The 16,000-nt window shown below is 40.4% G+C and overlaps 2 protein-coding genes across 2 annotated transcripts; both read left to right on the top strand.

The window, feature by feature from the left end:
- The first annotated feature begins 4,751 nt into the window (after positions 1-4,751).
- On the top strand, positions 4,752-5,504 carry LOC140239615 (trace amine-associated receptor 9-like). The gene has a single exon (XM_072319447.1). The coding sequence runs from the start codon at positions 4,752-4,754 to the stop codon at positions 5,502-5,504; it is 753 nt and encodes a 250-aa protein (XP_072175548.1).
- A 9,270-nt stretch (positions 5,505-14,774) lies between these two features.
- On the top strand, positions 14,775-15,710 carry LOC140239614 (trace amine-associated receptor 9-like). Its single transcript, XM_072319445.1, has one exon. The coding sequence runs from the start codon at positions 14,775-14,777 to the stop codon at positions 15,708-15,710; it is 936 nt and encodes a 311-aa protein (XP_072175546.1).
- The last annotated feature ends 290 nt before the right edge of the window (positions 15,711-16,000 follow it).

Raw genomic sequence — 16,000 nt, 5'->3', positions numbered from 1 at the left:
CAAAGCAGTGCTTTGGTACTAAATACAGTGCAAAGTTTGAGATAACAGTGGTTTTGGGAACAATTGTCAACCCAATCTTTTTTTATTTTGGTATGCTTTGAACTTGTGGAGAAACTTCTTAAGGTTTTCGTATATTAGGAGTCAGGGATCTTGCTGAATCAAAGAATTGGAACAATATTCATAACTAATTTGTAAAGAGAACTAAGATGTTTCACTATTAAATAGCAGTAGGAGCTCCAGCATTCTTTTCTTTGAGTGGATCATGTCCTGTACTTATATCTGGTTTTTGCTTGCATGAATTCCTATGTGAGGTCATTGATTCACGATAGCATAATGATCTCATGAAAGAAATAGATTAATGTAAATACCGGTTTGTTTGGTTACTTTTGTTTTTGTATTGGTCTTGCTTCTGAGGAATGCTTATGTACACGTTTGTTTGCTACTTCATTTGTACAGTACTATTCTCATTGGTATTGATGCAATAAATACCGCATTTGAAACAAAGTACTGAAAGTAAGCTAATGTTCAAAGAGTATTCACTTGAGTGGTGTGCAAAGTATGACTGGATGCGTAGTGAAAATTGACAAGATGATTTAAGGGCTTTTTACACTTGTAAATTTTTGTTTAGCCCCGGACCAACGGTGGGGCTAAGGGGGGGGGGGGGGCCTTAGCCCCATCGTTGGTACGGGACTATCCTTAGTCCCGTACGGGACTATCCTTAGTCCCGTACGGGACTATCCTTAGCCCACTTTCTGTTTACACTCGTTTTTGCCAAAGTGGGCTAGCCCCACCGATAGTACGGTACTATCTGGCCCTGCAAAATAGCAGGGGTTAGCACTGCAATTGCGGTGCCAAGCAAGTGAGTGTAAACAGAACGAAAAAATAATCCTGGGCTAAGCGACGGAGACGAAGTCCGACCCTCACTGACCAATCAGAAACGAGGTAATCAAGTGCTGCCGGTGCGTGCGTGTACGTGTACAGTGCACAGCGTAATTATGAATATTCATGTGGTTTGGAAAGTCATGTGGTTTGGAAATACGAGTGTAAAAAGGTCAGTTTTCTCCTTAGCCCCGGACAAGAGATAGTACGGGACTAATTGGCGAGTGTAAAAAGCTGGAAAAATTGGTACGGGACTAACGATAGTCCTGGGTCAGAGAAAGTCCGGGGTTAAGACACACAAGTGTAAAAAGCCCTCTAGTGATTTTTACTAAACGTATAGTCAGATCGACGTAACTACGCAGATTGATCTTGTCAATTTTAGTGATTTCTAGTTGCACACAGCTGACCCTTTCATCTCTGAGATTTGCCTTGATAATCACATAGCATAACTAGATTGGTGTAGGGAAATCGAGCAGTTCTATTTGACTGATTATCAAGTCAAAGAAGTTATTCTATCTGACTATATAATCAGTCAGATAGAATAGTATAACTAGACTGATTTAGTTAGAATCTAATTTGACTGATAATCTAGTCAAATCTAACTAGATAATAAGTCAGATAGAATAACTAGATTGATCTTGTCAATTTGACTGGATATCTAGTTGCACCAAGCTGTTGACTAGGAATCAGTCAGATTTCACCATAGCATTTTTTTTTTCTTTTTTGCAAGTGTACCCAACTAGAGTCGCTATTCGGTAAAGTGGGGTGGCGATTTCTGCGCACATAGCACGTTGGGGAAAATAGCGTTATTTTTCTTCTGTATTATTTTGATTAATTCAGGTCCTGCCACACCTTTCCGAGCAAGCCTTGCGTGCGACTTGCGTGAAACAATATTTGCTTTTCGGAGGTCCTCGCAGACGGCAGCATACCTAGCACGTATCTAATCCCGAACTTATCCGAGCTGCGCACGCAAGTCCTATTTACCCGCAGCCAAGTTTAGGCCCTGACACACTTTTCCGGGTAAGGTACGCAGATTTGTCGCCTGTGGGGATTTTATAGCAGGCAGGACAAATTTTGGATGCGGACTAGGATTTGGGTGAGTTTCGCATGCTTCCTACCCGCTAGACCCATGCTACTTACGTTCTATTTACGTGCATCCTTTGTGACCTGCATGTCAGGCGCATGCTGTGGCGAGCGAGGGCTGACAACTCGGTGAAGGAATAATCCCCCTGAAGGAATTTTGATATTGCAGTAGTCCCAAAGAATGACATTATTTCAGCCGCAGCCTACTCTCAACTAACCAGCAGAGAGACAGTAGCCCTTAACTGACCCTCAGCATGCACGTAATTTTCTCGTATAACTCGTTCCACGCCGGCAAAACTGACCAGCAACACGGATATTGGCAGTTTCGACACCGTTCCTTGACAGTAAAACATCCGTATTGTGCACGTAGAATGCCCGCAGATGATACGCGCTTATAGGTATAGACCCAAAGGCAACTTCAAAACGAGTCAACTGCTTGTGACTTCCGGCAGTTACGGGTCTCCTACTGACCGTGTTCTGCGTGGACCATTGCGAGCACTCCCCGCGACTCAGCAGGAAAAAGTTTTGGTCATGCTCAAAACTTGGCTGCGGGTAAATCGGACTGGCGAGCGCACCTTCGGGGAACTACGGGCGAGATACGTGGTAAGTACTGTCATGTGTGGGCCAACTCCGTAATCAACCCGCAATGCTTCCTAAGACACTGTTTGACAAGACCATGAGCATACTCAAAACTATTTCCGGGTGAGTCGCGGGGGGGGGGGGGGGTTGCCCAAAGAGGTACACGCAGAACACCAGCAGGAAGCCCTTATCGGCAGCACCTCGCAGGCAACTCCCACGCAGGTACTTCGCAGCTGTAACGCAGGTACTTCGCAATCCCCGTATGTCGCTGTAACTGAAAGCGGATCGGTTTCGAAGCTCTCACGCAGTTCAAAAGGAATACATACAAGGTAAGTAACACTCGTCTAGCAGGTAAGACGCAAGTAAGGAACTCGCCCACATCCTTGCCCGCCCGCAAAAAAAAAAAAAAAAAAAAAATCCTGCGTGCTGGAAAATTGCTACTCGCAACAAGCTCTCTTAGCTTACCCGGAAAAGTGTGCCAGGGCCTTTATCGATCCTTCGCAATTCAAACATAACAGAGCATAGACCTCTTTAATAAATAAATTACACTTTGATTCAATTCAATTCAATTCAATTCAATTCAATTCAATTCAATTCAATTCAATTCAAATGGTTTTTATATGAATTGATTCAAATATTCGGGGCGTTTAAAAGTCAGCATCATTACTTGTTATGCCTGGTGTACGTAGTGATGTAGTCTTGTTGGTGTTTGACATGCTTTGCTTGAATAAACGTTATCATGCAAACGAATTTAATAATCACAGGCAGTGTCAAATTACAGGATTGTTGATAGATTCCTTAGCCTTACGGTACTATGGTAAATTAGTAATTTGCTTGAGTGCAGTCTTTTAATTTTTGCCTGGTATGTGGGTGTGTGTGTTTTCCAAAGGGTAATATGTCTAATTGTGACAGGCTTATGATTTGGCTGAATTCAATCAATAATCTGCTCATGCGCATTATACAATGCTGATTATCAAAGCCTAAAGACATGCAGTTCGAAAACATCATTTCAACAGAGTGCGGATGTTATGCGTGAATTGCTGATATTGCAAATCCGTGGTCAAGAGTTTAGCTGCTTCGGGTAAGGTTTACTAGTTAACTCACTCAAGCCTACAATAAAATACCAGCTTTAAGCAGAAGCGGTATTGAATATTTCATAATTAGTCTTATTTTCTATTTGTCATAATTATGCTTTAGTCACTTTTATCATCAGACCACCGCATTAGGTACTTAGTGTTGCTGTTCAGATACAGAAATAGGTATCTGGATGTCGGTTTATATGTAAATATATATCTATATATATATCTATATACCGAAAGAAAAAACAAATGCACTCCTAACGCTTTGAAATAAGGAACTAAGAAAATTCTTACAGCAAAAATACATTATTGTGTATAAGTTGGTAGGTTTTGGTCTATGTTTTAATTTCAAAATTGAAAAAGTGGTAGTGATTTGTCAGTGGGTCAAAAGAAGACTTGTATAAAGGGGTTGACATGATAAGATCGTCTGATTTGCATACTTAGTTACAAGTAATGTAACTACTTCTGTCATTTTTAAATTCCATGGCTATCTTATTTTCGATTTTTATGAAAATTCGTCTGTTTCCAAATTTAAAGTTAACAGTGAATGGTGATGCACTTTAAAGATCCGTTGACACAACAACAGATGAATCAACTCCTCTTTTCCATTTTACGATGCTATGTTCTTTACAGGAAAACAAAAACAGAGACAAAATGAGGATAATGATAAACGTGACGATCGTTCTTCTTGTCATATCTGGAACGGTTCATCTTACAGTCACAGCACGACCAGTCAGCACTACAGCTGCACAATATTCTGGCCTAAACACTGTCGGGACATCAGTCGTCAACCTTAAAAGGCATTCAGACATTGAAGTTATCGACAGTAATTTGACGACACACTGGCAGCCTTTAGGCAATGTTTCAGATTCTACTGAGATTGTCAAGAGCTACTTATATGTTGGAGCAACCCCACGCCAAGACAAAATTGTTCGAATCAAGACATTTCTCGAAAGGAATTTTAATATATCAGAAATCAACCATGAAATTATGACCGAAATCTATACAGAGACTGTAAAGATTGGTACGCCGAATTTTACTGCGCAAAATGAGGAAGAGCCTACAAGCCCCAGGCCGATTTGGAAGTGGCAGCCAGTTGCATGGACATGGGTGACGATTCCGCAACTAGCAATGTCCATGCTGGGTATGGTGGGAAACCTGACCGTGATCCTGGTGTTGTTCCAAAGGCACCACGCTTGTCGGTCAACTGATGCACTGATTGGTGCTCTGGCCGTTGCGGATTTCTTCACGTCAGTGTTCATGGTTCCGCTGCCGAGACCACTGAAGGTTCCTGGAACATGGTTAGGGGATGTCTACTGCAAGGTTGTTTACACATCATTGCTCATGTGGGTTTCAGTGTGTGCTTCCGTCTTCATTCTGACCTTGATTTCTATAGAAAGATACATTGCGATTGCTCACCCTCTTCATTTCAAGCGTCTTGTAACACGGCAGAGAGTTGCCAAAGCTGTTGCCATGTCATGGCTGGTGGCATTTTTGGTAAACTTGTTCTTATTGTTTGTGGCTGGTGCCAAGGGCGACAGGTGCACTGAGGTGTTTCAGTCACGGATTGCCCAGATCATCACCGGCTGTGTGCTTTTCCTCGTTCAGTTTCTAATACCAGCTGTCATCATGCTTGTAGCCCAGATTCTGACCGCACTGATGCTCCATCGACAGTCCCGCCGAAGGATAGGAGAAGATTCTAAATGCGATAATTCGAACCCGTCAGCGAAGTATCTTGTGGCTAGGAAAAATGTTCTCAAGATTCTGTTCCTTGTTGTTGGCGTTTATCTCATTTCGTGGACACCAACACAGACGGTTTATCTATTGTACAACCTTCGTGTCGTGTCAGCGTCCTATTTATACGGCCCCTTTTCACTGCTCTAAATGTCCTAGCCTTCTGCAATTCTTGCGCAAATCCTGTAATTTACACGATTCAGAATCCTGAATTCCGCAAAGCGATAGGAGAATTGTTCAAATCACCCACTAGCTCATCAGGTAAGTTTCTTGGTAGACTCTTTTGATTATTACAAGCAAATATGAAATTGTGGCAGACGGGGTTCTCAAACCCTTACCAAAACTAAGTTTTCCCTTTAATTGATTCTCTTCTATCTTTAGTGAGGTTCACACCTAGGTCCCTTTACCTTAAGGTTTTCTAAACCTCGAGGTTTTGTAAACTACGAGGCACTAAACTCCAAGTTAGCGTAGATGTAGACGCATGTAGTTTAGAAAACCACGACAAAACCTTAAGGCGAAGACACCACGACAACACCACAAGATTTCTTAGGGTGTTGTCGTGGTTTAAGCGCGTAGTTTAAGCGCGCTGTGGCAGCGCGCTTAAACTATGACAGATGTGAACGGAGTTTTGTTAACCACGACGCTCAGTTTTTTCCACAATAGTGTGCAACCCTATGTGCAAACTAGGCGCCCTTTATTTTCTCTCGAGGTTTTGCTAACTGCATGTAGGTGTGAACGGCATCGAAGTTTTGTCGTGGTTAGGGGAACGCATTTTTGCGCTCGTAGTTAGTATAACTACAAGTTTTTGGATAGGTGTAGACATGACTTTTGGCAGAAACTAGAGCACGCACTTTAGTGCGCGCATGCAAACCTCAAATACGCGCAGCCTGAACTCCAAGTTCAGTTACCCTACCTGGCAAAATGTCAACAATCCTTCATAAATTCCCCGAAAATTCTTGAATCACTACCAAATTTTGATCATCTGTTACCTGTATTATTCTTAAGCATTCCTGTAAGTTTCATCTAAATCCGTTAACCACTTTTTGAGTTATTTTACATACGGACAAACTAACTAACTAACAAACGAACACACAAACCAACGGTAACGAAAACATAACCTCCTCCCTTGGCGGAGGTAATAATACAATACACGTCAATTAGATTACTGTGTTTGCTAAGTACATTTGTGGCTATCCTAGTGTGCACATGCCAATACCGTTAACTGCAGTTTATGTTGTACTTGTCGGTGACCGTTATCAACCTTCTTAGTACACCGTGACGCGTACCTTGGAACAAGAGGTGGCACACAGCATAATGTAACCATTCATATTTTCCTTCAGTTTTTATTCTTCTTACTGTCTAGATTGACATGTTTCCAATTTCAATATTCCACCTACAGTATGCACCAGATTTATTAATTCAAGTTCTAAAACTACATAAGCTCCCTCATATGATATAGGGACAACCCCTTTCAAACCTTTTACCGCCGTCCACTAACACTTGATGGACCTAAAGATTTTCAAATATTCCACAAAAAGCTGAAAAAGTGTACCAAAAGAAACTCAATTTAAACACTAAAAATATAAAACTTCTTTGTGTGGGAGGGAAGGGGATTGAAAAATGCTAAAGCTTTCTCGCCTAGTCCACCTTCACAGACTTACAATTAGGGAATCAAATGTTCTGAAATATCACACCAAATGTGTGCAACAGGTCGTTTAATTTCAAACCTCAAATTGCTACAGTCCCCTCTTGGGGGGAGGGGAGGGGATAACCCATCTCACGCCTTCCTCTCGCTACCATCGACCTACAAATTCTTACACTTTATAGACTGAAAAAAATAAATAAATAATTTTCCACCCAAATTTTCCAGCAGTTCAGTGACCTTTAAGTCTAAAAATTCACAAGCTCTCTATAGCTGATGGGGAGAAGGGGAACCCCCACCCCCATCCCCGCACACACACACACACACACATTCTTCCCTCTTCACCCAACCTTAATGGACTTTCCAGAATGGAAATTTCCAGAAAGGTGAATTTTCATTCTAAAATTTTACGCAAAAAAAAAAAAAAAATCCGCCCGGAACCCCCGCTATTAAAGTCCACGTTCAGAGTCTTACACATTGGGAGAACGTTCCAAATATTTATCACAAATATTTCCCCCTCCCCCCTCCCCCGCCGCTTAGCACATCCCAATATACTTGTACTTTGGGGATTGAAAAATTCCAAACATTTCACACAAAAAAGTGTATACTAAATCGCTGAATTTCAATTTCAAAATGCAGAAGCTCCCTCGTATGAGAGGGAAGGGGAATACCCCTTCTCACCCCCCCCCCCCGCCTTCAGTCCGTCGTCACAGATCCCCTCCCTCCCCCACCCCCTCCGATATGTATTGCCTTGAAAGGAACTTATCAACAAGATACTATATCAAACATACTTGGAAATGCACGTTCTGTGAGGCAACATGCAAATGATTACAAATGAATCAATACATTACCGAAATCTATATTAATGCTGTATTTTGGCTACCATACTGCATTGTTGCTAAAAATTACACAAATTTATTGAAATTGTATCCGAATATATTCGAAACGGCAAACGGGCATATAATAATAACGATCACACATGTTCTTATTAGACGTATAATATTCCACCTGCGTATACCTGGGCTATTAAGCTTTATCGACAAAAAAAAGAAAAGCTAATATAAATCCTTCCCATTGTAATGCTGTTATAAAACTGTATGATATTGATTTATGCTGATTGATTTAAAATAGTAAGAGTTATACATGGAGCGAACCCGAAATCTAAAGCAGGCCCGTTATACTCAAAACTAAAATTGCTTACTTTGAAAAATATCACCACATATCAGCAATGTAATTTTGTACATCAGTGTGTCAACAAACTTATGCCTGACCATTTTGTTCAATTGTTTGATATCAATCAGAATGTGCAAAATTACAATACACGCTCCTCGTCATTAATGCATTTGCCCAGACCCAGAACCATGTCTTACCAACATAATATTCGTTTTATGGGCCCCAAGAAATGGAACAATTTATCTAAAGACATAAGAAATGCACCATCTCACAATATATGTTTTAAGATAAGACTCAAGAAAAAGTTGTATTCATCCATATAAGGTAGTTTATAGTGAGGGCTGCTAAATTTCTCTTGATCATACTAAAATGAAATACATGTACATGTATGTACAATGTTGCCTTGTTTGTTTTAGTATTACAAGTGTGTTTTAGGTTCTCTTTGCCTCTCCTTAATGTATTTTTTCTTTCTTCTCTTTTCTTTTCTTTCTCTTTTTCCTTCTTCCTATCTGTTCTCCCTCCTGCATCCCTAGCTTTAATCTCTTGTGTAACTGTACCTCGTCTTGTAAATATGTACACGTGTATATTAAAAAAAAAATGTCTTTTTAGATATGTTTCAATCAGATTCAACTACATTTTCAAATGTTAAAGGTGCACTCACTTCAAGCTGTGCTTACTGAGTTGTCACCTCCAGTTTGTCTTTACTGAATTGTTACTGCTGTTACACGAATTGATCTGGAAATAAATGTTCTATTCAATTGAATTGAATACGAAATATTAACAAACTTTGTTTACCACCATGACAAAGTTTAGCAGCACTATTTGATCGTCATTTTAGCAATCAAATAAGCCTTGTAGAGATGGTACTCTTTTATGTGAAGGACACTGCCCATATGAGATAGGAAGGTCGATTATATCCTGGTAACTGCTTGACAATACATTGACGAGTATATAGTTTGAAAGTGCAATTTGCAACAGTCTTGTGGGAAGAGAAATGTGACCTACCCTACTCAAAAATTTGAATGTGTGTTCGTAATGACATTGTGCTTGACAGAATATATAATTGGACCAGAAAATGCAGTGGAAAAATGTTTGGTGCTGGAGAGTCATGGTTAGGTTAAGATTGCAGCATGTTTGTTGAGCTACTTCACCTCATTTTGGGCCTGACGAATGGGCATGGGCATGGGCATGCATTGGGCATGCTCGGTGATGAAGAGACACTTTTGGTATCATGCATTTACACGACTATTGTTTTTTCACTTGTTACAACCGATTCTAACTCGTTGCGTTTTCTAATCTCGTTGGTAGGTAGGATGATAAAAGACGATTGCTTAGTTGCTTAGAAGCTTCCCTAGGTCTCACAGTCTAGAATGCTGAGAGTCAACCTTAAATGTCTGAACATTATAGCCATCAATTATCCGTGACATGGATCAGTGCTTTGAATCCATCTGTGTTCGGTAAGTTGACTTCTTGGGAGACATTCATAACATGATATTTCCTCAGCAAGTTGGTATACAATGCGGATGAAGGGAGGGGCGGAGAGAATCTACACTAAAACCCTGCTACAGTTTCATATCCTCAATCCCGCCATTTCCTATGTCTTGCTTGCCAGGTACTGTAAGTGAGCTGCTATACAGAGGAATTATTCCTTAGTTCTATGTCCATTAGACGTCTGATCATGAACCTTGTATTAAATCGATATGAGAAGTTCATATAAAATAAAAGGAGCTGGCGCATAATTGTTCAGATGCTGGGTACCATTTACAGAAGTTCCAGGTGTAACATGCTGTTGTATAGAAAGTCTACACGTACGTAATGTGTGGACAATTTCATCACAGTCATGATTCTATTGCTAATATTCCCAACCGTATAAATTATATACCTCCTATATTACGGTAGATTATACCAGGAACTAAAAAACTAAAGGTTGCATACTTTAAAAATATACTCGGGTGTATGGATTTTGCATTTTCCTGAGACTTTCAATGCCTTGCGGCATCAGCTAATTAATACCAAAATCTATACGAAAAGTAACTTTTAGTTAGTGTCCAAGTAGTGTGTTGCCATGGCAACATTTTGTATTCAAATCATTCAGATCTTGTGAATCAAAAACCATTTTTGAGCAAGTTAGTTTGTATTTCATAAAAGTAATGTATTTCTGTAATGTTTATTTGTGAAGAATGCCTGCCAATGACAAGCAATGCATTTTCATGGCAACATGTTTTTTAACAAAGATACAAAATCTTATGGATTAAAATACCCCCTCAAATTCATGAGCAATATGATATCATGATACTGTGATTTTCTTTTTCTTTTTTTTGTTAGAGGTGTGAGGTACTTAACAAGTGTGAGGCAGGAGTTTAATATACATCAGTCACCTTCAGTAATGTTTATGTATGATTTTTTTGTTGTTGTTGTTGATACTGAAAAATTGTTTATAACCTCTTTCCTTTCCAAAGCAGTGCTTTGGTACTAAATACAGTGCAAAGTTTGAGATAACAGTGGTTTTGGGAACAATTGTCAACCCAATCTTGTTTTATTTTGGTATGCTTTGAACTTGTGGAGAAACTTCTTAAGGTTTTCGTATATTAGGAGTCAGGGATCTTGCTGAATCAAAGAATTGGAACAATATTCATAAGTAATTTGTAAAGAGCACTAAGATGTTTCACTATTAAATAGCAGTAGGAGCTCCAGCATTCTTTTCTTTGAGTGGATCATGTCCTGTACTTATATCTGGTTTTTGCTTGCATGAATTCCTATGTGAGGTCATTGATTCATGATAGCATAATGATCTCATGAAAGAAATAGATTAATGTAAATACCGGTTTGTTTGGTTACTTTTGTTTTTGTATTGGTCTTGCTTTTGAGGAATGCTTATGTACACGTTTGTTTGCAACTTCATTTGTACAGTACTATTCTCATTGGTATTGATGCAATAAATACCGCATTTGAAACAAAGTACTGTAGGTAAGCTAATGTTCAAAGAGTATTCACTTGAGTGGTGTGCAAAGTATGACTGGATGCGTAGTGAAAATTGACAAGATGATTTAGTGATTTTTACTAAACGTATAGTCAGATCGACATAACTACGTAGATTGATCTAGTCAATTTTAGTGATTTCTAGTTGCAGACAGCTGACCCTTTCATCTAAATGAGATTTGCCTTGATAATCACATAGCATGACTAGATTGGTGTAGGAAAAATTGAGCAGTTCTATTTGACTGATTATCTAGTCAAAGAAGTTATTCTATCTGACTAGATAATCAGTCAGATAGAATAGTATAACTAGACTGATTTAGTCAGAATCTAATTCTATTTGACTGATAGGCCTAATCTAGTCAAATCTAACTAGATAATAAGTCAGATAGAATAACTAGATTGATCTTGTCAATTTGACTGGATATCTAGTAGCACCAAGCTGTTAGATGTGACTAGGAATCAGTCAGATTTTACCATAGCTTTTTTTTTCCTTTTTTTTTTCTTTTTTTTTGCAAGTGTGCCCAACTAGAGTCGCTATTCGGTAAAGTGGGGTGGCGATTTCTGCGCACATAGCACGTTGGGGAAAATAGCGTTATTTTTCTTCTGTATTATTTTGATTGATTCAGGTCCTGCCACACCTTTCCGAGCAAGCCTTGCGTGCGACTTGCGTAAAACAATATTTGCTATTCGGAGGTCCTCGAAGAAGACAGCATACCTAGCACGTATCTCGCCCGTACTTATCTGAGCTGCGCATGCAAGTCCTATTTACCCGCAGCCAAGTTTAGGCCCTGACACACTTTTCCGGGTAAGGTACGCAGGTTTGTCGCCTGTGGGGATTTTATAGCAGGCAGGACAAATTTTGGATGCGGACTAGGATTTGGGTGAGTTTCGCGTGCTTCCTACCCGCTAGACCCATGCTACTTACGTTCTATTTACGTGCATCCTTTGTGACCTGCGTGTCAGGCGCATGCGGTGGCGAGCGAGGGCTGACAACTCGGTGAAGGAATGATCCCACTGAAGGAATTTGATATTACAGTAGTCCCAAAGAATGACATTATTTCAGCCGCAGCCTACTCTCAACTAACCAGCAGAGAGACAGTAGGCCTTAACTGACCCTCAGCATGCACGTAATTTTCTCGTATAACTCGCTCCACGTCGGCAAAACTGACCAGCAACACGGATATTGGCAGTTTCGACACCGTTCCTTGGCAGTAAAACACCCGTATTGTGCACGTAGAATGCCCGCAGATGACACGCGCTTCCGGCGCATATAGGTAGAGATCCAAAGGCAACTTACGTACTTCAAACGGATCAACTGCTTGTGACTTCCCGCAGTTACGGGTCTCCTACTGACCGAGTTCTGCGTGGACCATTGCGAGCACTCCCCGCGACTCACCAGGAAAAAGTTTTGGTCATGCTCAAAACTTGGCTGCGGGTAAATCGGACTGGCGAGCGCACCTTCGAGGAACTACGGGCGAGATACGTGGTAAGCACTGTCATGTGCGGGCCAACTCCGTAATCAACCCGCAATGCTTCCTCAGACACGGTTTGACAAGACCTTGAGCATGCTCAAAACTTGTTCCGGGTGAGTCGCGGGGGGGGGGGGGGGGTTGCCCGAAGAGGTACACGCAGAACACCAGCAGGAAGCCCTTATCGGCAGCACCTCGCAGGCAACTCCCACGCAGGTACTTCGCAGCTGTAACGCAGTTACTTCGCAATCCCCGTATGTTCCCCGTAACTGAAAACGGATCGGTTTCGAAGCTCTCACGCATTTCAAAAGGAATACATACAAGCTAAGTAACACTCGTCTAGCAGGTAAGACGCAAGTACCTAACTCGCTAACATCCTTGCCCGCCCGAAAAAAAAAAAAAAAAAAAAAAAATCCTGCGTGCTGGAAAATTGCTACTCACAACAGGCTCTCTTAGCTTACCCGGAAAGGTGTGCCAGGGCCTTTATCGATCCTTCGCAATTCAAACATAACAGAGGATAGACCTCTTTAATAAATACATTACGCTTTGATTCAATTCAATTCAATTCAAATAGTTTTATATGAATTGATTCAAATATTAGGGGCGTTTAAAAGTCAGCATCATTACTTGTTATGCCTGGTGTACGTAGTGATGTATTCTTGTTGGTGTTTGACATGCTTTGCTTGAATAAACGTTATCATGCAAACGAATTTAATAATCAGAGGCAGTGTCAAATTACAGGATTGTTGATAGAGTCCTTAGCCTTACGGTACTATGGTAAATTAGTAATTTGCTTGAGTGCAGTCTTTTAATTTTTGCCTGGTATGTGGGTGTGTGTGTTTTCCAAAGGGTAATATGTCTAATTGTGACAGGCTTATGATATCATTGGCTGAATTCAATCAATAATCTGCTCATGCGCATTATACAATGCTGATTGTCAAAACCTAAGACATGCAGTTCGAAAACATCATTTCAACGGAGTGCGGATGTTATGCGTGAATTGCTGATATTGCAAATCCGTGGTCAAGAGTTTAGCTGCTTCGGGTAAGGTTTACTAGTTAACTCACTCAAGCCTACAATAAAATACCAGCTTTAAGATTATGCTTTAGTCACTTTTATCATCAGACCACCGCATTAGGTACTTAGTGTTGCTGTTCAGATTGTTACTGTTCAGATACAGAAATAGGTATCTGGATGTCGGTTTATATATATATATATATATATATATATATATATATATATATATATATATCATAATCATACATATATATATACCGAAAGAAAAAACAAATGCACTCCTAACGCTTTGAAATAAGGAACTAAGAAAATTCTTACAGCAAAAATACATTATTGTGTATAAGTTGGTAGGTTTTGGTCTATGTTTTAATTTCAAAATTGAAAAAGTGGTAGTGATTTGTCAGTGGGTCAAAAGAAGACTTGTATAAAGGGGTTGACATGATAAGATCGTCTGATTTGCATACTTAGTTACAAGTAATGTAACTACTTCTGTCATTTTTAAATTCCATGGCTATCTTATTTTCGATTTTGATGAAAATTCGTCAGTTAACAATGAATGGTGATGCACTTTAAAGATCCGTTGACACAACAACAGATGAATCATCTCTTCTTTTCCATTTTACGATGCTATGTTCTTTACAGGAAAACAAAAACAGAGACAAAATGAGGATAATGATAAACGTGACGATCGTTCTTCTTGTCATATCTGGAACGGTTCATCTTACAGTCACAGCACGACCAGTCAGCACTACAGCTGTACAATATTCTGGCCTAAATACTGTCGGGACATCAGTCGTCAGCCTTAAAAGTCATTCAGAAATTGAAATCATCGACAGCAATTTGACGACACACTGGCAGCCTTTAGGCAATGTTTCAGATTCTACTGAGATCGTCAAGAGCTACTTATATATTGGAGCAACCCCACGCCAAGACAAAATTGTTCGAATCAAGACATTTCTCGAAAGGAATTTTAATATATCAGAAATTAACCATGAAATTATGACAGAAATTTATACAGAGACTGTAGAGATTGGTACGCCGAATTTTACTGCGCAAAATGAGGAAGAGCCTACAAGCCCCAGGCCGATTTGGAAGTGGCAGTCAGTTGCATGGACATGGGTGACGATTCCGCAACTAGCAATGTCCATGCTGGGTATGGTGGGAAACCTGACCGTGATCCTGGTGTTGTTCCAAAGGCGCCACGCTTGTCGGTCAACTGATGCACTGATTGGTGCTCTGGCCGTTGCGGATTTCTTCACATCAGTGTTCATGGTTCCGCTGCCGAGACCACTGAAGGTTCCTGGAACATGGTTAGGGGATGTCTACTGCAAGGTTGTTTACACATCATTGCTCATGTGGGTTTCAGTGGGTGCTTCCGTCTTCATTCTGACCTTGATTCCTATAGAAAGATACATTGCGATTGTCCACCCTCTTCATTTCAAGCGTCTTGTAACACGGCAGAGAGTTGCCAAAGCTGTTGCCATGTCATGGCTGGTGGCATTTTTGGTAAATTTGTTCTTATTGTTTGTGGCTGGTGCCAAGGGCGACAGGTGCACTGAGGTGTTTCAGTCACGAATTGCCCAGATCATCACCGGCTGTGTGCTTTTCCTCGTTCAGTTTCTAGTACCAGCTGTCATCATGCTTGTAGCCCAGATTCTGACCGCACTGATTCTTCATCGACAGTCCCGCCGGAGGATAGGAGAAGATTCTAAATGCGATAATTCGAACCCGTCAGCGAAGTATCTTGTGGCTAGGAAAAATGTTCTCAAGATTCTGTTCCTTGTTGTTGGCGTTTATCTCATTTCGTGGACACCAACACAGACGGTTTATCTATTGTACAACCTTCGTGTCCTGTCAGCGTCCTATTTATACGGCCCCCTTTTCACTGCTCTAAATGTCCTAGCCTTCTTCAATTCTTGCGCAAATCCTGTAATTTACACGATTCGGAATCCTGAATTCCGCAAAGCGATAGGAGAATTGTTCAAATCACCCACTAGCTCATCAGGAAAAGCGGCTTTGTTCAGCGAAAAAACAATAGGGAATACAGATTCAACAATCTACCTTGTCGATGTCTAAGCAACTTTTTCGACGTTAATTCTACATGATCACTGGAAGTAACTATGGGTACAGATTGTTGTAAAGTTACATCAAATATGCACTGAAAATAATAATCTGGTAGTTTTACATCTTGCAGTATGCTTAAAGTCTGTATAAGCTTGTAGATCACCTTGGATTTTGATTAGAAACATTCTCAGTTTACCCTCCCAGAAAGTTTCGAACCCCCTTTTCCTTTGATTTAGATATTGGATTTTCAAACGAATAGATCAGCAAACGAAAACAGAATGAACAAGAAAAGCACTCTGAGA

This window comes from Diadema setosum, chromosome 16, assembly GCF_964275005.1.
Source record: "Diadema setosum chromosome 16, eeDiaSeto1, whole genome shotgun sequence".
Lineage (NCBI taxonomy): Eukaryota > Metazoa > Echinodermata > Echinoidea > Diadematoida > Diadematidae > Diadema > Diadema setosum.
This window is presented reverse-complemented; position numbering and strand designations above follow the sequence as displayed.